This window comes from Miscanthus floridulus, chromosome 1 (assembly GCF_019320115.1).
Source record: "Miscanthus floridulus cultivar M001 chromosome 1, ASM1932011v1, whole genome shotgun sequence".
NCBI lineage: Eukaryota > Viridiplantae > Streptophyta > Magnoliopsida > Poales > Poaceae > Miscanthus > Miscanthus floridulus.
Genome location: NC_089580.1, coordinates 175,634,735 through 175,656,162, shown reverse-complemented (window position 1 = coordinate 175,656,162; position 21,428 = coordinate 175,634,735). Strand labels below are relative to the sequence as shown.

At 44.8% G+C, this 21,428-nt stretch overlaps 2 protein-coding genes across 3 annotated transcripts; both read right to left on the bottom strand.

The window, feature by feature from the left end:
- Positions 1–11,290: 11,290 nt before the first annotated feature.
- Positions 11,291–12,375, bottom strand: LOC136503136 (uncharacterized). Its single transcript, XM_066498314.1, has one exon. The coding sequence runs from the start codon at positions 12,134–12,136 to the stop codon at positions 11,408–11,410; it is 729 nt and encodes a 242-aa protein (XP_066354411.1). The 5' UTR covers positions 12,137–12,375; the 3' UTR covers positions 11,291–11,407.
- A 3,949-nt stretch (positions 12,376–16,324) lies between these two features.
- LOC136503121 (type IV inositol polyphosphate 5-phosphatase 9-like) lies at positions 16,325–19,496 on the bottom strand. 2 transcript variants are annotated; one of them, XM_066498303.1, is made up of 5 exons: positions 19,306–19,496; positions 18,918–19,132; positions 18,341–18,794; positions 18,056–18,246; positions 16,325–17,262 (listed from the first exon to the last, which is right to left on the bottom strand). In XM_066498303.1, the coding sequence occupies exons 1-5, from the start codon at positions 19,330–19,332 to the stop codon at positions 16,761–16,763; spliced, it is 1,389 nt and encodes a 462-aa protein (XP_066354400.1). In that variant the 5' UTR covers positions 19,333–19,496; the 3' UTR covers positions 16,325–16,760. The 2 variants fall into 2 exon arrangements, with proteins under 2 accessions (XP_066354400.1, XP_066354403.1); XM_066498306.1 differs by lacking the exon at positions 18,056–18,246.
- Between the last annotated feature and the right edge of the window lie 1,932 nt (positions 19,497–21,428).

Genomic DNA, 21,428 nt, shown 5'->3' with positions numbered 1-21,428 from the left:
GTCGACTATGCATCAATGCTTGATTTAGTGGCATGGAGACAATATTGAGCTAGTTCATGCTGATGATTCTATGAGTATAGCAACAGCTAATCTAATATATTGAGAACTAGAAGATTTTGAGTGTTTTCCTAGCAAGCAATGGGAAGGAGGCTTCATTAGGATCAATGAAGAAGGCCAACAACCGATCCGAGCAGTCGGCTCTAAAAGTTTGTTTTAATAGATAATCCAATAGATGAAATAGATGGTAAACTAGGATATGGCTTTATGTCGGCCGATAAGTTAGAAGAAATAGATATTGGTCCTAGAGATAGGACTAGGGCGACGTATGTGAGTGCTAAATTAAATCCTGAGTATAAACAAGAATTAATAGATTTATTAAAGGAATTTAAAGATTGTTTTGCTTGGAGATATTATGAAATGCCTGGATTAGATCGATCAATTGTTGAACATTGGTAGCCAATCAAACCTGGATATCGGCCATTTAAACAAGCTCCAAAGAGATTTAATCCAAATGTTCTTGATGACATTAAGGAGACTGAAAGACTACAAGAAGCAAAATTTATCCGACCTTGCCGATATGCAGAGTGGATATCGAGTGTAGTTCCTGTGTATAAGAAAAATGGAAAGTTGAGAGTCTATATTGATTTCAAAGATTTGAACAAGGCTACACCGATGGATGATTATCCGATGCCAATAGCCAATATATTGGTAGATGCAGCGGTCGGGCACAAGGTAATTAGTTTTATGGATGGTAATGCAGGTTATAATCAATTTTTTATGGCTAAAGAAGACATAAAAACAACCTTTAGGTGCCTCGGTGCAATTGGCTTATTTGAATGGGTTGTGATGACTTTTGGATTGAAGAATGCTAGTGTAACTTATCAGAGGGCAATAAATTATATTTTCCATAAGTTGATCGGTAAGATTGTTGAAATCTATATTGATGATGTGGTGGTGAAATCCAAATGGTACAAAGAACATCTGGCTTATCTATGGGAGACTTTGGAGTGCACAAGAAAACATGGTTTAAAGATAAATCCTAATAAGTGTGCCTTTGGAGTGTCAACTGGATAATTTTTTGGTTTTATGGTCCACGAGAGAGGAATTGAGATTAATCAGAAAAGTATGAAAGCAATTAATGAGGTAGTGCCTCCAACTAATAAAATAAAATTACAATCTCTGCTCAGTAAGATTAATTTCATCAGAAGGTTTGTTTTAAATATGTCAGAAAGGATTATGCCATTTTCTCCTTTATTGAAGTTGAAAAATGATCAAGAATTTAAATGGGGTAATGTACAACAAAAAGCGTTTGAAGAGATAAAAGAGTAAATAAAATCTCCACCTGTGTTGGTTCCTCCTCAGTAAGGTAAGCCTTTTAAGTTGTACGTGTCGACCGATAGCTAAACGATTGGATCGGCCTTGATGCAAGAGTTTAAAGGAAATGAATGGGTTGTTTTCTATTTAAGTAGAAGACTTTTAGATCCAAAAACAAGATATTCTCCTATTGAAAAGTTATGCTTATGCTTATATTTCTCCTGCACTAAGTTAAGACATTATTTATTATCGGCTGAGTGTACAGTTATGTTTAAAGTTGACGTGATCAAACACATGTTGTCAATGCTGATATTAAATGAAAGAATAGGAAAGTGGATTCTTGTATTATCAGAATTTGATTTGAGGTATGAATCGGCTAAAGCAGTCAAAGGGCAAGTGATGACTGATTTTATTACTCAACATCATAAACCAAGCATCAGCTATGTGGAACCTATGCCTTGGATATTATTCTTTGATGGATCATCATGTAAGCAAGGGGGTGGTATTTGTATTGTTATTATTTCACCTTGGGGGGCAAGTTTTGAGTTTGCCTTTCAAACCAAACCAATGACCACCAATAATGAAGCAGAGTATGAAGCTATTCTTAAGGGACTTCAACTTCTTCAGGAAGTAAAGGCTGAGTTAATTGAAATATTTGGAGATTCATAGCTGGTTATTAATCAGTTGATTGGCCTATATGAATGTAAAGATGATATTCTGAGGGGTTACCATGATGAATGTCGAAAGTTACTTGAGGGGTTTCCTCTTACTTCCCTTCAGCATATTCCAAGAGCACAGAATCAGGAGGCCAATCGATTAGCCTAGAGTGCATCAGGCTATCGGATGTTCCAGGAGATTCTAAGCAGTGAAACTTTGGCTAATGATTGGAGAGTTGAGATAGCCGATTACCTCAAGAATCCATCATAGAAGGTTACCAAAAAATTGAGATATAAATTGACTAAGTATGTTTTGTTGGATGATTAGTTGTATTACAAAACAATTGATGGAGTTTTGCTTAAATGTTTAAGTCAAGAAGAAGTAAGAGTATTGATGGGAGAAGTACATGAAGGAATATGTGGAGCTTATCAATCAGCTTATAAAATAAAATGGGTTATTCGCAGGTCTAGATATTTCTGGTCAACAATATTAGAAGATTATTTTGAATATTACAAGAGGTGTCAGGATTGTTAGCGTTTTGGTAATGTTTAGAAATCGCCTGCATCAGCTATGAACCCAATAATTAAGCCATGGCCATTCTGAGGCTGAAGAATTGATTTGATTGGCCAGATTTTTCCACCTTCAAGTAGAGGGCACAAGTTTGTTTTGGTAGCAACAAATTAATTTACTAAGTGGGTTGAGGCGATTTCTTTGAAAATAGTAACTTCAAAGAATATGATTGATTTTGTCAATGAGCATATTGTTTATCATTTTAGGATTCCTCAAACCATTACTACTGATCAAGGAACAATGTTCACATCAGAGGAATTTAGAGATTTCACTACTAGTATGGGAATTAAATTATTAAATTCTTCTCCTTATTATGCTCAAGCTAACGGCTAGGCAGAGGCACCCAATCAAATTTTGATTAAGTTCATTAAGAAGAAAATTGAAGAGCAACCAAAGAAGTGGTACCTGACACTTAATGAAGCATTGTGGGCATATAGGATGGCTTGCCATAGATCAATTAAATCATCACCTTATGAGTTAGTATATGGGCATAATGTGGTTCTTCCTTGGGATATTCAGACTGGATCTAGATGTGTTATATTGCAAAATGATTTGACAGCCAAAGTCTATAAAAATCTTATGATGGATGATTTGGAGGACTTAAGTTGTCATCGGCTACGCGCTCTTGAAAATATTGAGGCCAATAAATTAAGGGTTGAAAGGCATTATAATAAAAAGGTCAAGAACAAATAGTTTTGTGAAGGAGAGTTAGTTTGGAAAGTAAGATTACCGATTGGGCCTAAAAACAACAGGTTTGGCAAATGGTCGCCTAATTGGGAAGGTCCTTATCGGATTAAATGGTGTGCACCTGACAATGCTTATATTTTGGAAACACTAGAAGGGGAAGAGGAATTTGATAGAACAATCAATGGAAAATTCATAAAGAAGTATTATCCTAGCGTTTGGATTAATACTTAATAGCTGATTTGTTTAGTCATCGGCTCTAATAGCTAGTACTAGGAGAGTATCGCCTTTAGTTCAAAAATCAGTCCTAAGGGGAAAAGCCAATATGATATGTATCATCTATAGAGCAAAAATACACACAAAGACAATTAGATTTATATTTTAGCAGATTCTAAAACGCATTCATAAAGAGAAGCAAAAAAATTATTCATTGATAGTTTGTTCCTAGTACAAACTAATCAAAAACTTTATTGATTACATCCTAGGCAGATGTAATGTCCACGATGGCCACAGCTGCATCATTGAAGTCCTTGATCAAGTCCTCGTGCATGTTAGGGTCATCAGCCTAGACCATGGTGTGGAGCTCATGCCCAGTCTGGACCTGCGCCATGGCCAAGGCTATTGTTATGCCATGGTGGATGCCATGGAGGGCGATCTCCTAGATGCGTGCCTGAGCTCATGCCTAGTCTGGACCTATGCCATGGCCAAGGCTACTGCTGCGCCATGGCGGACGCCGTGGAGGGCGATCTCCTAGACGCGCACTAGGACATCGTGTAGGTGGTTGTTAAGTAAGGGGCCATGGGCGTTGACGGCTATCGTAGCCGCGTTCGCCGCTAGTTGGAGGTTCTCCAACTACATAGTTAGGGCTTGCAATCATAGAAATAAAGAAACTATCAAGACAAAGGTAGAGAAAATAAGAGCAGAGGTTTTTCTTAGACTCAGCCAACCGCACTCGGGCGGCATTGATTTCTTCCTCGATGGCGAGGAGGGCGGCTTGAGAGGCCTCGAGGTGGATCTCAAGCTGACCGTTCTCCCAAGTTGCCTCGGAGTAACGGTCCTTGGTCACCCTCTATTCTTGGAGGAAGTGCTAGGCGTCATTGCCAGTTTAGGAGTCAGAGGAGTCTGATGACGAATCTAGCGTGGGGGCGGCAGCAGACTCAACATTGGAGGGCTCACTGGACCTAGGAGAAGGATGAAGCCTATTGTTCAAGACAAATTTGCAGACATGTCACAAGGTGATATGTTGATAGGAGCAGGAGTCGTTTGGTCCTACCTCATGCGACAGAGTCGCTGGCTCACCGGCATCTCCTCCGAGAAATCTTCTGCTGCATGCTTGCCACGGTTATCTTCGCGGGCCATGGGTGCTGGTTTAGATCTCAAGAGTAAAGTCAGAAACTACTACAGGGTCTATGAAGATGGAAGGACGCAAGAGAATGAGAGCAATTGCGAATGTAGATGTGTTTGAGGCCAAAGCCCTTGATTGGTATTTATAGCCATGAAGGCAAGATGGTAGATATCTTGGGACATGTGAAAGTAACCTTAATTAATGGAAGGGGAAGCACCGCTTCACCAATGCCAAGGGGAACACGGCGTTGATAACTGAAAAAAGATTCGAAGGGTTTTGTGATAAAAGCCGTTTTTAGATTCAGTTAAGTCAGAGTGAAGTTAGAAATCAGAAATTGGCTAATTCAAATCGACTCTTCTAGCCAAACCAAAAGTACAGTTATCATCAGGTTTTTGTGCTACAACATTTCTTGCTTCTTCTGTTTGATAGCTTTGGGGATCTGAATCAAGTTGGACTCATGATGTTCGATGGTGGCTTTCACACTTTCCAGTTCCTTTTTAAGCTCAGCACGCCTAACCCTCAGCTGATTTAGTTCTAGTTCAATTTTAGAAGAAGAGTTCTTCAAGTTGTTGATCAGTTGTGCTTATTCTTTGGCTTCCTGTTTGTTAGAATTCTTTTTGGCCATCGAAGCTTGATGGTCGATCAGATTTCTTTGAGACTTTTTCACCTTGGGAGCCTGGTCTTCGATATTGGATATAGGTGTTAAGGCTTCAGCAAGATTTGGGGTCAAATTATCCTTGATGGCCAAGAAAATTCTTCTCATTGGATCTACATCCTGAACCAAATCGGCTATATTTCCCTTGAACATTAGCAGCATGTCTTTTAGCCAATTTTTGGACTTGTCTGATAAGATTTCTTGAGAATTCTCTGATACCCCACGGAACCAATCCCTCCATCCCTTAGGTATTTTGGGCCAGTTTCTAAAGAAAGTTTTGGTGTTCCAAGAAGACAAATCTACTATAGAATGTTTGAAGGGGATTCAGTTGATTTCTTGATTGATGAAATTAGATAGATCAGGGTCACCCATGGGTCCAAGATAATAGGCATTAGGAACAACAGCTGATGGAATCAGAATTTCATTCGTCATTTCCTAGAAACCAATTAGGATGAATTTAAGAAAAAAGAAAATACAGAGTAGCGACTAACACTTGAAAGGCAGAAGTTTGAAGGCATACCTCGGAAACATGATCGTTGGTCGCCATTGTTGCCAAAATGGATCTGAATCTGAGGAAGGTCACTTGAACGGTAGCTTGGAAGAGCAGAGGATTTGCTAGGGTTAAGGCTTTGGCGGTGGTGGCTTTGGTTGTTGAAATTTGAAGGGGAAGTAAGCAGGCTGAGCGAATTAGAAATGATATTGTTGGGGTATTATATAGAATTTAGCCCAAGAAGTTAGGAGCCATGCGTTTATTTTGGAATGAGCGGTTGCAACACAGGGAACAGATGAATAGGAATTTTGGAATAAAATCATTTTTATCCCAAAATTGGGGGGCATGTGTTTACACCAAAATTTGGAAAGAAGAACGCAGGAACTCAAAGCTTCTAGGATTGTGTCATCAAGGAATAGATTACATAAGAATCAGTATCAGCTGATTTAGATGTAATGTCAGAATCAGCTATTTTATGGATAACATCAGTAGACGGTGTCAATGGGCTATATTTGAGTGGCGCTAGGGAGATGTGTCGGACTCTATGAATAAGAAAAATTGGGGTCCAAGTTATTATTAAGTTAGAAAGTTTTCTTTTATTCTAAGAATTGTAATGAGTCGTATTTGAGTAGGATTCATGTTTAGGTTCAGGGTATAAATATTAGATTGTGGTTATTATAAAAAGGGATAAACACACAATTAATACAATCTTTCTGGCTTTCGCCAATGCATTAGGAGTAGGAGTACTGTAGATCTCGACGAGTTCTTCAGCAAATAGGGCTACATCGACTGATCGACCTCTGGCTTGCTTGTAAGTACCATCATGACTTGTATTGTGCTTGTAAAGCTGCATCAGCTGATTGATCTTTTATGAGTCATAATATAAGTTAGTTATTGATCTATATCATAGTTTGTAAGACTGCATTAACTGATTGATCTCTTCTGAATCATAATATAGATCAAAGTTATCGATTTTGTGTTAGATAATTTGTTGTTTAATACAATATCACCAGTTATCAAATCTGCTGAGATTAGTAAGATTTTTCTTGCTACTTTTGGTTGATTCACCAGTTATCGATCTTGTTATAATTAATATTTTATTAATTATAACAAATTACCTGATTGAGATAGAGATAGATTGGCATCATATCATCTTGATTGGTCGTCTTCTAGTCTAGTCATGCTTTAAATCTTATGATTGATGGCTTAATTCCGCTAGATTGGCTGTTTTATTTCTATTCTAATAAAACGTAGTATGCATTCAAAGACATGTTTCAATCTTAAGTAAACTTACTAGTTAATGAGATCGAATCTAATGATACTACCATAGCTGCATCGATCTGGTCGAACCTCACTAGTAAGATTTTAGATTAGAAATTATCGATTAATGGCTTTGTACATGATCAAGATATGTACTTTGTTTGTTTGCTATAATTGCTTCGGCTATTTTAGCCGATTTGCCTATACTCTCATGTATATGGCATGTTTTTCATGAATCTGTCGACATATAGATGGTTTTATAGATTCTTTGGCTTTAGTTTATCATCACTATCATAGTTGTATCAATCTGATCGAACCTCACTGTTGATGATAATAGATTAAATTCAAAATATTTGTAAATTCATTTATATTAGATAGTCGATTTGTTCACATGTTATACTCTTTTCATCAAACTTATTGGCTCAACACTTTATATCGATCATGTTCTATTTAGACGATGATGCTTTCTTGTATCGCTTCTTATGGATACACTAGATATCGACTATTTAGTCGATAGCCTCATTGAATTGGTTATCTAGCCATATATTTGGAACTGTTTGGTGCAACATCGACATATTCCACCTTAAATTACTGATAAGATTTTCTCTCCTTGTCAATTACAGGTCAAAATGACTAGCATGTCGTTGGGTTTTTAGAATCGGTTGGTTCTATGTTGAAGCCAAGCAGATCTCTGGTCTCATTCCACTCAGATCTTTCGACTTGCTGTGTGTTGATCACATCGCCACATTTTTGTGTCAACAGCGGTGGTGTCCTTCGATGACAATGATGATGATGATGGCGGTGATGGTCTTGTTGTAGGTGGTGGTAGGGCTGCCGCTGGAGATGATGTTGACTGGGAGGGCATCCAAGGAGATAAGGAGTGAGTTAGTTGATCTTTCTTCTTTTCTTCTCTTTTTGGTGTTTTATGCCAGAGGGGTAGAAAATTAGGGGGGCAACTTCTTTTCGATGCCATGGTGGTTGCTGTAGTGTCATATATCTATGCTAGATTGTTCTTTATTTCTTATATAATCTTCTGTGTGGTGCTTGGTTTGATCTGTGCTGTTGCAGCAAGTGCGGCAATACCGCACCTCTAGCCCGACAATGCTGCTCTACGGCAGTGCTACGGCTAAGGAGCGACAGTGCCGCACTAGGCTATCTCAGCAAATCTTTTTATGCATGAACTATCATTTGCATCATGATTATGTACTTGACACTGTGTGCAGCACCCCACAGGAGCATGAATATAGGGGGAGCCCCATTACTTTCACTAAAATGTGAATCTTGGCCTCTCGTGCCAATTTGAGAATTCAATTCTCCATTTACATATTTAGGGGAGGCTCTACACCCATGGCTCAAAAAATCTCAGTTATATTTCATATCTTTTGTAAGTTCTAATTGGGTTGTCATCAATCACCAAAAAGTGGGAGATTGAAAGTGCAATCAAGCCCTAATTATAGATTTTGGTGATAATGACCACTCAATTAGAGAACTAATGAGATTTATCAAGATGACAAGCAGGGAATTTAGAATCGATGATGTCATACAAAACGGAGGAGCCCCCAATTACAAATGTTGACAGCTTTAAACTCAAAGAAGGTTTATATTCTTTTATATTTTAAATTTGAGTATAGAAAAAGCCGTACTATAAAGAGGGACACAATGCTTAAGCCAACTTGTGCTACCAAGTGCTCAATATTACATTCAAGAATCCTCAAAAGTTCAGTCATGATAGCTTGCTCAACAGTCTTTTATCTCTGCTGTCAGGCTTGTTATGGTAGTGTCGCACCAAAGGTGCGGCTATGCCGCAAAGCTGCACTGCTGTGAGTAGGACGTGGCACTGCCGTGACTTATCTAACTGTTGGGACCTAGGGAGGTATTTATACCTCTTCCATTCCCTCACAATGGTCTCCTTCCTCGCCCAACCTTTTAGACCGATGCCTTTTGGCTCAGCTCTTGTTCTCTCTCTCCTCCATTGGTGCCCAAAAGCTCTCAAGCTTTCCCTTGTGTTTTCTCCATCAATCCTTGAGAGAAAAATGTGCCAATCTCAATTAGAGAGCATATCCACTGATTCCTCAACTCAAAAGAGCACTTAGTTCACGTTTGGCTGGCGGTTGTGTTTGTTACTCTTGGAGCTTGCTCCTAGCCGGCTAGATCGTCGCCCGTAGAGCTTGCCAACTTATGTGGCAACCCTATAAGGTTTGTAACTATCTCTTGAAGCTAGTAAACTCACCCCTCATCTCAAGTGTTAACTTTCATGACTTGAGAAAGAGGAAGGGTTGCAAAGCCCTAAGCCTTAGTGGCTAACCTCAACAACGTAGACTTAGGCAAGCCTTGGTGGCGAGCTGAACCATGGGATAAATCTTTGTGTCACATTGTGTTTGATTTACTTCAGTTGCATTTCAAATTGTTGTTGAGGTGATTTCTAGGGTTTGTAGCCAATCTATTTGTGTATGGTGTTCCTACCACTTTTAGTTGTCGATCTATGAACTACATACCTGCAGAAACCTCAATGATTTTTCTGATCTAAGTTTCCATACACAGATTTTGAATTATGCCTCGAAGTTGTCTGCATGTGCGACAGTGCCGTGGAGTGGAATTTAACATTTGCTTAAGTTTGTTTTAACAGGCCTATTCACTCCCCCTCTAAGCTAACCAGAGATCCTACAATAATAATTCCTGTTCGTGACTCTCGTCTAGATCATCCTCATCCACTCATCTATGGACCCATCCTCATCCACTCATACGTAGATCCTACCCACGTCGCACACCCGTTCTACGTTGTGTGTCCTTGCTTATAGGACGGACTTCGCTCGCCCACACCGCCCTCACTCATACGATGGACTCCGCATGCGCCGCTCATTGACACAGCTCCTGCCCACGTCGCTCGCCCATCGTCCAGACTCGCGCCTCTCATCACGGCCACGCTCCATCCGCCTACCGCGGCCGCTACCGAGGTTCGTGCCGCCGACGAGCTCCACACCAACGACCTCCGCATACTCCTTGGCATCGAGCTCCATCTCAGTATCGAGCTCCACAAGGACGAGCTCAATTCGTCCAAGCAACAAGGCGACATTGTGCTGAAAGCGCACGTTGCAAGCGTATGTTTCAAGTGTTTTAGTCATTTTAGAGGTATGTTGTAAGGGTTTCATATGAATATTGCAAAAGTAGATCGAGATGTTGCATATACATGTTGCAATGGTTGTACGGTTATGTTGCAAACATCTATCCCCAATGTTTCATCTTTTTTAGACATATGTTGCAAATGTGTTTCATCCGGATGCTGCATATGTTCCACACATTTGGTGCAAGTGTTTCATTGGGATGTTGCATATGTTTTGCAATGGCTACACACATGTTTTTTCTAGTGTTTCAAACGTATGTTGCAAGTGTTTCATCTAGATGTTGCAAGTAGATCTGGTGTTGCACTTATTGCAATGGGATCCATCTGCATGTGCGTGGGTGTGGAGGGGCACCACGGTGCGGGCGTAGGTCACGAGGTGGTGCGGGGCATGAAGCGCGGGTGGGCCAGGTTCGGGCGCGGGACACGGAGCGACGCTGGCCACGGTGTGGCGCGAGCCCCCACATGAAGCAAGCGCGGGCGTCCGGACGTCCGGGCGCTAGACGTTCCGTTTCTTGATTGACTTTGGCACGACATAGAAAAGCTACATGGATATTTTTGCAATTTTTTAACAAAGATCATGGCTTCCAAAAAATCAGATACATAAGAAGTCAAGTTGACGTACTATAATTTTTTGTTAATTTTTCGACTTCCTTTAGCACTGATGTATATCCATCCATTTAAAATCAGGCCTTTTCTAGACCCTCTTAAAGTCGGATGTGGTTCTTTTTGGCGTAGTTTCTTCAACAGCTTCAGAAGTTATTTCGAGTTGTTTTTTCAAACGGGTTAAAATAGAATAGCTTCTCAAGTGGAGCTCTTTAAAACCGGCTGTCACATAAAGTGGGATGTCGGATAGAGCTAAAAATACAATTTTTGCAGCGCTATCTCCCCTATCTACTATAAGACGTTTTATCAAACAGTTTTTTTTTTTTCAAAAACAGCGACTCTACCAATGAAGCTGCTCGTGAATCCAAAGAAAAAAAAAAACTACTCCACCATTGAAGAAGAGTTGCAGGGCCGTAATAATAATAATAGGTAAATAGATGCTTGGAATGGATATACTTTTTTTTGATCCAATGAAACTTTTCTGTTGTTATTCTTTTGTTTAAAGATTTCTCTTTTTTCCCCCTTTGTGGTAGTGCTAACTTTTTTCTTCAAATGGAGTTCAAAATCCATCTAACTTCATCGGAGGTCGAAGTCACAACATGTTTTTACCGCTACCTAAAAATCTGCAGATGCATTGTGCATTGTCGTGCAATTCCTCTCTAGAATGAAGAAACGAACCATGTCAACTCAAAGGGTTGATCGACTTGATCAACTGTCAAATTCCGCAGAGAAAGAACGCTCAAATTCGGCGTCCATGAGGACACCAGCCATGACATGCACCACGGTCTCGCCCCTAACAATATCGTCGCACTCCGACCGCACGCCGTTGACGACGAGCGCCCCGCGGGCGTCCCTGGACGCGTAGAGCCTCAGCCCGGACACGGAGTCCAGGAGGCGCACCGCGCCGGCCCCGCGCGGCGGCGGCGGCACGTCCGCGGCGAGCAGGCGCCGAGGGACCGCGGAGAAGCCGAGCACGCGGGAGAGGATGGCGTAGGTGTTGCCGTCGGTGTCGTTGGCCGCCGCTTCCCCTCCAGCGGCGGCGGCGGCGCTGGCGTTGGACGACGACCCCTGCAGCCTGAGGACGCGGCTGAAAGAGTCCGCCGAGGGCACGAAGACGGTGAACGGGAGGTCCTTTGGCAGCATGGACACCATCGCGTCGCCGAGCTCCCCGAGGCTCGCCGCCGCGCTGCTACAGCGAGGCGACGGCGGTGCCGAGGACGAGGATGATCTTGCGACGACGGCGTTGTGGGACGGTGGCGAGGGAGGGGAGGTGGGGAGAGGCACGAGGACCAAGAAGAGGAGAGCAAAGGTGAAGGCGATGGCCACGGCGAGGAGGCGCGGCGGCGGCAGCGGCAGCGGCAGCCGTGGCCTGTGCGGGGACAGCCTCCGCTTCCTCGCCGCCGTCACGTTCCTGTAGCGTGGCCTGGAAGGATGCATGAAGGAATTGACTGGAATGGAAGTGAAACTATTGCCACCGTTGCTGGTTTCGTTTTGCTTGCTCGATTGACGGCGTGGTCAGTACGCCTATGGATGCTGCATCAGTACGTTTGAGCGGCCGCGCATCACGGTGTTTATTAAGCATTTCGTACGCCTCAATTCGCGATCGAGGGCAGATGGAGGCAACCGTGCGGGTGAACTATAGAGCGAGCCATTGAGGCGGGCATGGCCGCGTGGGGATGGGCACGGCACGAACGGCCATGCCGGATCCGGCCGCATGACCGCGCCCTGTTTCCCGAGGTGTTGGCCCCCCGCCGCCGCCGGCAGCAGGGCATGAAACGTGCGTTTTGACGAGGACCGTGCAATGTGCGGGGCGCGGCTGCAACATGCCGCACGGGCTGGTGGGTGGGCCGGCACACCGCACACCGCACGCTGGGCACTGCCCGAGAACGCGCGGGACTCGTCTTGTCCAAGGAGTTTCCCGTGCGCAGGCAGAACGAATGGAGACCATCCGTGCCCTGCCGACTGCCCATCCGTCCGAAAGCGCCGCGCCGACGACGCCGTTCGCGTTCTACCTCCGGCGTGGCGGTGCCCCTGCACTGCAGGAATCGGGGGATAATAAGGCTGGAGCAGGAAATCTCTGCCACGTACTTGTGCTTACTTTGCCCACTTCCAGTCTTTTGACACTTGCCCCGAATTCAGTGGCAGGCGGTTTTCTGGTGTTATCACTTGCTGACTTGTGAACTGTGATCACGCTACGTATGCTCCGGCTGTTTTGGGGAGCGTACTGATTTGCTGAAAGGTTACCCGTGAGTCACCAATCATACACAAAGGACTCACGTACTCCTACTGGTTTGCTGAAAGGTTGCCCCTGTTTTTCAGAAGAAGTTGACAGATAGGAGTATGTTACTGTTGTTGCAGCCATGTTCCAAGTGTTCCTGATCGGCACATTCTGGAACTCATCCGACTGCAAGATATTCCTGACCAAGAACGACGACGCATACAGTATATTAGTGCGAGGTCAATGGTTGAAGGCTTGAAGATCCATCTACCGGCTACCAGAACATACAGCTTCATAGAGAAAAAGCTATGCGCAGCAGTGTGATGGCCAGGCCAGCCAAAGTAACCTATCCTACACTGCTATACAGTGCATTATTGCTGGAGTAGGACCATGACATGTTGATGCCACTAAGGAAACGACCTGTAGCCGCCACATGTGCATACCATTTGTGGTGATGGCCACAGTTGCATGTCTCTCAATCAGGCCAATGCAAAGTCCACCAAAGTTGCCCTACCAAGCTGCGGCGACCAAAGATTTGAACCCGAATTCGGAAAATTTGCATGTGTTTTGTAGCTTGTGTCCGGATCTTGCAACAGTGGACCAGTTGTATGTATGGTATGGCTGCGATAAAGATATTTCTCCAGCAAGCAGGCAAGGAAGAACACAGATCACTCTAGAGTCTAGACCAATTCCTGTCTCACCAGGAATGTTCTTCCCCTTGCTACCTCAGCATGGTAAGTGGTTGTGGAGGGGTTGACCTGACCTGACACAGCCATTTGAAGATAGGCAGGGCCTACCAACAACTTGCCATTCTTGACACCAATAAGCAACTTGCATCATCTGATAGAAGTGTTATCGTCTCCTGCAAAATTATGCGCCGACTGACTTTGCCTTATGTCATGGTGGATGAAAGACGGTATTTGTCTTCTGCAACGCTAGCTCTACAACGCGATAGGAGCTAAAACATGGATTAATGGAGCTTTCAGAAGGATAAAAAAGGAGGCAACTTGTTCATTAGGTGCTTTCTGTGAGCTGGTGCGCTGATGTCATTAGAGACACAATTTTCATCAGTAAGAAAGTCTTTTTGCACTGAATGAACTTTAACTATTATTGAACGTAATTTGGAAACCTTATCTTGTTCTTATGTATGCCATCGATCGTCGCACTGTTCTTAGCGATCCAATGATTTCGCTGTTTCTCTCGAGTATGACGACTGGACCCATATGAATCTGATTCAGCAGGTGTTAGGTGATCCATGATGTAATATTATTTGGTCATTTCTTTTTGCCGCTCGCAGCTCCCTAAGACCTTCGTGGAGTCATCAAGTGGAAACGCCGTAATAGTCCAACACAATTGAGTTAGCTGTTTCCTTAAATAAATATCTTGGCGTATAATTACTCTTGGCACTGGAGAGAATCTTCAGGATCACTGACCAGCTTCATTTTTTCCTTCGAAAGGCAGCAAAGGTTTTTGCCAGATTTTTATTAGACAGGGAAAATAGAAAAAAAATGTTAGTACAGAACTACAAGGACGAGCCTATGCTCGCCACCACTTTGACCCGTAGGCCAGCCACCCTACTCTGTACACCACCCGAAGTGGAAAGAAAAAAACCTGAATGAAAAGAGAACAGGAGACAATAAATCAGAAGAAAAGAGACGAGGTCTACTACTGCTGTGACTGATTGGTTTGCACAAAGGATCCTGTCGCCGACTAGTATTGCTCCACTTATTCCTTGCATAAGAGTGGCACTTGCTTTAGGGCATGTTTGGATGCCAAAATTTTTGGCAAAGTGTTACTGTAGCATTTTCGTTGTTATTTGACAAATAGTGTCCAATCATAGTCTAATTAGGCTTAAAAGATTCGTCTCGTGGATTTCATCTAAACTGTGTAATTAGTTTTATTTTTTATTTATATTTAATACTTCATGCATGCGTCTAAAGATTCGATGTGACAGGGAATCTTAAAAATTTTTGCAAAATGAGGTGGAACTAAATTGGCCCTTAGTCGCAGACTCTTGTTCTGAAAAGTTCATCTATTCTTTTTTTTTTCATATTCCACGAGAAATAGATTATGACACCATCAAACATTTTTCTCTGGCCTTTGTCAATCTTAGCACGGCACCTACGCCAATAACTGTGCAAAGATCCGTTTGATCCGACTGTGTCGATTACTGCCAAACCAAAACCATTGTTTTAGGACCGGCTTCATACTTAATCAAACTGTGCAACATCTGAAATGGACTCTTGGTATGGTACATGATTCACACAATGACAGCTCCACCACCTCTATACCCACCAAATTCAGATCTAGAACTAACAAAGTTTGACAAACACCTTCAGCTCCACCAACTCCACTAGTGGATTAGCTCCACCAACTCTGCTAGTGGATAGTTTAGTGGATCTACCATTAGATTCACCAAATTGTTAGAGCAGTTTAAGGATGCTCCACCAGATTTTTTTTTTGTGGAGTTAAAAAAAATTACCCACCGGTACCCTGATTAAAAAAATAATAATAATGATTCGATTCGTTCTATTTCGCTTCTTCACCGTCGCGACCGCCCTTCCCCTCCCGCATCCAGCGCCTGCGCGTCGCCGGAGCCCCGCCTACGGCTGGCCAGAGACCTCCGTCGGCCCTGCGCGACCCGGTCGCGACCTCCGTCGGCCTCGCCGAACCCGCCCACGCGCTCCCCAGGCCGCGCCATGGCCGACCGGAGCCCCGCCCGTGGGGGCTCGCGAGCTCCCAGGCCACGCGCCATGGCCGGCCGCATGAGCTCTGGAGGCCGCGCGCCCACCCACCTCGAGCGCGAGGGAGCTATGGAGGCTGCGAGCACCGCCCCGACCCCGACTGCGAGCTCCCCCGGCCGCGGCGTTGCTAAGCTAACCGTGCGCGTGAGGAAGCCGACTGCGAGCTTCGCCGGCCGCTTCTCCTCTTGCGCGATTCGGCAGGAAGAAGAAAGACTAGAGACAAAACGCCTGTCTCGCATCACATGCAATGCAATGCAAGACAGCAGCCTTGTCTTGGATCAAGACATTTGTTTCTGCAAAATCCTGACAAATAGAAGGAACAATCAGCAGGAAACAAGAGGGTAGAGAGGGGAAGGGGGGACAATCTTAACGCACAGAGCCCTTGAATTTAGGGGATGGATTGATAGCTTGAAAGCACCAGTAGTCTTAGTATTGCCCAATTGCTAATTTGCTATGGCCCATGACGACGCTACAATTGTTTTTTTTAACAATTTTTTGGATAACACTTAACGGTTCCCACAATAGTTTTCTCTGTGAATGGGTCACTGTTGACATACGCAAAAACAGGTTAAGTTTGACAAATCATCCAAGATCTCCTCGATTATACTATATGGTTCTGAAGTCTGAACACAACTCAGTTAAGAAAGAAGAACAACATGTATATGACAATTGCCAACCGCACCTTTGCTTAAGCTACCCATTGTAGCAGGAACTGCCAGGAAGCATCAAAGCCCGGTGGAAAATTACTGTTCAAAATCTATTGCCATGCTTGTCCATGGCAACAAACTTGAGACCAAATCATACTCATTGGATCAAGAAGCGTACAAATGTAGTTACATACAGAACGTAGGGAACAGGGTGGAAATAAAAAAAAGCCATCTCTGTATCCTAGTAGCTACCTGTAGTAGATACGATCTTACGAACACTGACTCAGAAATGAAAAACAAACATATATATACTCTGCATCTCTCTTAGGTTTTTTTTTTTTTTACTGTCGTCTCTCTCTTTTTTTTGCCTGTCGTCTCTCTTAGCTTTTGCCTGTGTACAATCGCAATCGGAGAAGTGGACTGACGATTCCAGCCTCTCATGCACGCATGTCTCAAAGAGTGTCGCCGAATCTGGCACTGTTAACGACGTCGTCCGCCCTGTGGAACCTCTCGGACATGAAGAAGCTCCTGAGCGAGTTGAGGTTCCTGGGCGCGTCCACCTCCACCGTGAACATGGCGCGGACGGGGCGGTGGTCCGACAGCTGGGACTCGCAGCGGCCGTACCGGGTCTGCCTGAGCCCCGCGCCGCGCCACAGGACGCGGTCGCACCACGCCGGCGCGCGCCGCTTGTTGTTCTTGTGGCCTCCGCCGCCGGCGTGGGTGGCGGTGGCGCAGCCGTAGTAGGCGTCGGAGTTGGGATAGTACTTGTAGGTCGGGGAGAAGGTGATGGCGCCCTCGCTCCAGCCCTGGAACGCGCCGGCGCCGCGGCACACCTCGGCGCGCAGCTGGTCGTTCTCCAGCAGCGTCTTCCAGTCCTGGCGCTCCACCAACAGCCTCGTCTTGTCCTCCGGCAGCGAGATCCTGTAGTTGAGGTCCCCGAGCAGGATCACTCGGCTGCACAAAAGCCCGGAGCACGTCATCAGATTAACAGATTATCTATTGGTCAAAGCCAAAGCCTTGGCTTTGCCTCATCATCGGTCCATCTTCGCTAGGTTTATTTGTCTTTGACTACGTGCATGCAACCGGTCTAGCACTATTACAGTAGCAATTAAGCTGATGTATGTAACTATTTTATACATATACTTTGTATTTGTATATATGTACGTACAGCACCAGCGTCGGTATATAAAACATGGAGTTGGGCGGTCGATCAGACTTGCCACGATCGCTTAAATACTTTTGAATTAACCTTCTCTAGCTGCGGTTTACCTGTCAACATGCTGCACCGAATCAACATATGACACGATCAAATGATATGTTTACTGCTAGTGGTAGTATTTTTCTGTATTGTGGTGAAAGTAAGTAGCTAGTGCTAATATATTTATCTTGTACCCAAATCCCAGATACGGCAAAATATCGTCTACTCCTGCCCTTGACTTAATTTACCGGCACCGTGGACGGTTCAGCTACCGGCCGGATTAAATACAATATACGATTCGTCGACGGAGTAAAAAATGAGCGCCCGTTCTACTTGTAACGTTCATGCATGTACATACGTATGCGGCCGGTGCGTGTCAGCGTCAGCATCTCTCTCTCTCTCTCTTTTCCATCCCTTATTGCAGCACACAGTTCTCTTGGAACTGGGCCGGTCTGCCGACCTTTATCTGTTCCCTGGCTGGCATGGCATGACCGCATGAAGTGGCAGTGGATAGATTGATGGAGCAGGTGGTGGTAGCGAGTGGCTTACTCGTGGTCTAGAATCTTGTGCGGCAGCGGCAAGTTGAGCGCGTTCCCCCACGGGAAGGTCGTCCGGGAGAGGATCTCTGTGGCGTCGGCGTTGCGGTGCGCCTCGTCGCCCTCGCGCCCGCCCGACGCGAGGTGGCAGCACACGAAGCAGAAGCTCGTGTCGTGCAGCCAGAACCGGACGGACACGGCACCCTGCCACCATTTGGTTCGATCGCTTGCTTGGTTAGAAGATGCCAGCCAGCCACCATTTCGATCGGACTACGATTAGCTAGGATAGTGTACTCACCTTGTTGCCGAGGCAGCCCATGACGCCGCATCCGACGCAGGAAACGCTGGGGCGGCGGACGAAACGGCGGAGGTCGGAGCGCACCCACACCGTGAGCAGGATGCCCACCATCTGCTTGCTCACCACGCACCGGTAGTCCCTGGCCAGCTCGCCGCCGCCGTCCCGCACCGGGTGCACCTTCTGCTGCTTGCCGCCGCCGTCGCCGCTGCTACCTCCTCCCCTCTGCCGCTGCGAGTGCGACCGGTTGAGCGTGGCGCGGATGAGCTCGATCCACCGCATCCCGACGCGCTTCTTGTCGGCGCCCAGCACGTTGCGCGCGCGCAGCGGCACCACCTCCTGGAACCCCAGCACGTACATGTCGTAGGGCCCGTCGTCGCCACCGTCCAGCCAGTCCGACAGGTCCAGATCGTCCGGTGGCGCCACGCCGCCGACGTTCCACGTGCTCGCGAACAGCCTGCCATGCCACCAAGCAATAACGACGACGCCAGCCAGTCACGCACACGGCTCTATGGCTCATACAAAGCTATAGCTATAGTTAGGCGACGCGACGCGAGGAATGGACTGGATGACTACATACTTGTACTTGAGGGTCTTGTTGTTGCGCTCCTGCGGCCGCGCCCGCTTCACGCAGCGACTGGCGTCCGCTTCGGGGCTGCACCCGCCGTCGTCGAACTCCGTTCCAAAGACGACGTCGTCGGCGGCGGCGGCGGCGGCGGGGAAGTCGGCGACGAAGGCGTGGCTGCCCGAGGTCTTCCGGAAGAGCTTGTTGGCCACCAGCCGCGGCCAGAGAACCTAGCCATGCATGTGCGCACACAGCGTCAGTAACAACCATGTCATAGCTAGGCCGGTCGGAGCTGGAGCTAGCTCGAAAGATGAGAGAGTAGCGGAATCGGATATCGGAGAGAAACAAGACGACAACAGAGCGTGATGAGTGCGCTTGCGTGCGTGCGTTCGGGCTGGCCTACCTCCGCTTGCTTTTGGTTCTCCAGCATGAAGGATTGGTGATGATGATGAGCTAGCAGCACGATATGGAGTCGTAGCCTCGTAGGCCCAGCTCGTCTAGCTAAGCTAGGGTGATGCGACGACGGCTTCAGAGAGCTGCTGACTGGTGAGAGGAGAACGCAGGAGCTAGAGGACGAGGGCAAATGCAACTGGAGGCCGAGGGGACGGAAACGTTAGACGGGGAAGGGAACGGCGGCTTAAATAGGCGCCGCGGGGCTACGTGACAAGGCGCGCGGAGACAAAAATCTATGGAGCAGCTCGCGTCCTCGCGAGCGCCTGCCCATGTTCATGCACAGGTCACAGCTAGCAAGCCGCTGGCTGGTGACTATGGGTGGACGCCGCCGGTCCAGCGCAAAGTTTTTTGTTTACTTATTATGCATACTTGACACTTAGCTTCAGATACAGTGCGCTTAAGTTACGGGTTAAAATTAGGATATATGATTCCTAGATGCTGAACTAGGCTCGCAAGTCAAAATAAAATTTATTTGCAGATAGGATGCATTGCAGATTCAATGTACATGGTTTACACAATATCAGTTTATTAGATATGATTCTGAGATACTGCTCTGATGTTGCCTTCCAGCTAACTCCCGCATGCAGGATTATGTTTGCAAGCTGCCAAAAGAGCCTAATGAATTATGCTAACTAATAAGACCCTTTTGTAGCGTTGTTCTACCTTTCATAATTCGTCCGTCAATTCCATAATACTCATTGCACAGCTTAATTGTCGTCTATCGAATCTGATTACGTTCTTGTCCATTGTCCACCACTATATTGTTTATGCTGTTTTGGCCGAAGCTATTGCATTACTGTTCCTTTGTGCACCTACGCTCGTTACTACGATAAGCATTTGTAGGGGCAGCTAACGATGGTTTGTAGAGATGGCTCGGTCAGCTGCCCCTATCATACTGTCTCTATAAATCATGCATTTGTAGGGACGGTTCCCAGACCGTCCCTACAAATCGATTTGTAGGGGCGACTGTAGTACCAGCCGCCCCTATAACACCTATTTATAGGAGCGGTTCAGTATAAAACCGCCCCTACAGTATATTTTCCACAAAAAATCAAATTTATAATTCAAATTATTTATATATATATATATATATATATATATATATATATATATATATATATATATATATATATATATATATAATTCAAATCTAACCACAAGCACAAGAGCATAAGGTGTTGGTACTGATAATTTCTACCTAAGTGAACGTTACAAGTATGTATACAAACATATAAGCTAATGATGATTGTCGATATGTATACGTCTTGAGAATCGATACGAAGTAACTGGGCTCATGCACACTGGACAGCTCATGCACACCTGCAAAAATATAATTAACTGATTAACTTTACTTGTTAGTAAAGTTAATTCACAAGAATATATACAATCCATCATTAAATAGACATAATTCATAAGTCTAATTCGTATGACTGCTTTCATATGATTTCAACTGCTGCATTAACAAGAGCTCTACTAAATCATATGAAAACAAAAGAGACTAGGTCATTAAGTATGTGGCAGTCTGACTGAAGCAAACCTTATAACCTTAACATGATTCAATTGGCACATGCTCTCAGATCAGTAGAAAATCCAATCCCCTCGACGAGATGATCCCCTGCAAAGAGAAGAGATGAAAAAATGATGTGTATTCAACTAACGTAGTAATAGAAGTTCAGTTATCTCTTATAGAAAATTAGAACAATATCCAAATATACAGAAACACTGTTGCTCTTAAGGAAATACCAGGGGATTAAATAGTCCCTTAATGTTGTTTGACCAGGACATGTAAACTGGTTTTGGGCTGTAATATGTCTGTTGCCACAGCCCACAACAACTGACCTTAGCTATAATGTACTATATAAATAGAATGCAATATACACCTAAGTTGTAGCTTTCAGTTGTACCTAAACAATCAATCCAGCGCATTTCAGTGACCTCATTTTGAGTTGGTTCATATGCAACATTGGTGTTTAAATTGAGCACTAAAATAAAAGATTTGGTGCAAGAAAAAACATCAGCCTGATATAAATACTCTGTAACATAAATGCATGGTATACAGTTTCCAAGTTAAAC

Bases quoted from the DNA above. Each gene is read 5' to 3' on its own strand.
- LOC136503121 (XM_066498303.1), bottom strand. From the start codon at position 19,332: ATGCTGGAGAACCAAAAGCAAGCGGAG. The intron at 18,247-18,340 runs GTGAGTACACTA...AAATGGTGGCAG, and splicing joins TGGGCTGCCTCGGCAACAAG to GGTGCCGTGTCCGTCCGGTT. The intron at 17,263-18,055 runs GTAAGCCACTCG...GCTTTTGTGCAG, and splicing joins CACAAGATTCTAGACCACGA to CCGAGTGATCCTGCTCGGGG.
- LOC136503136 (XM_066498314.1), bottom strand. From the start codon at position 12,136: ATGCATCCTTCCAGGCCACGCTACAGGAACGTGACGGCGGCGAGGAAG.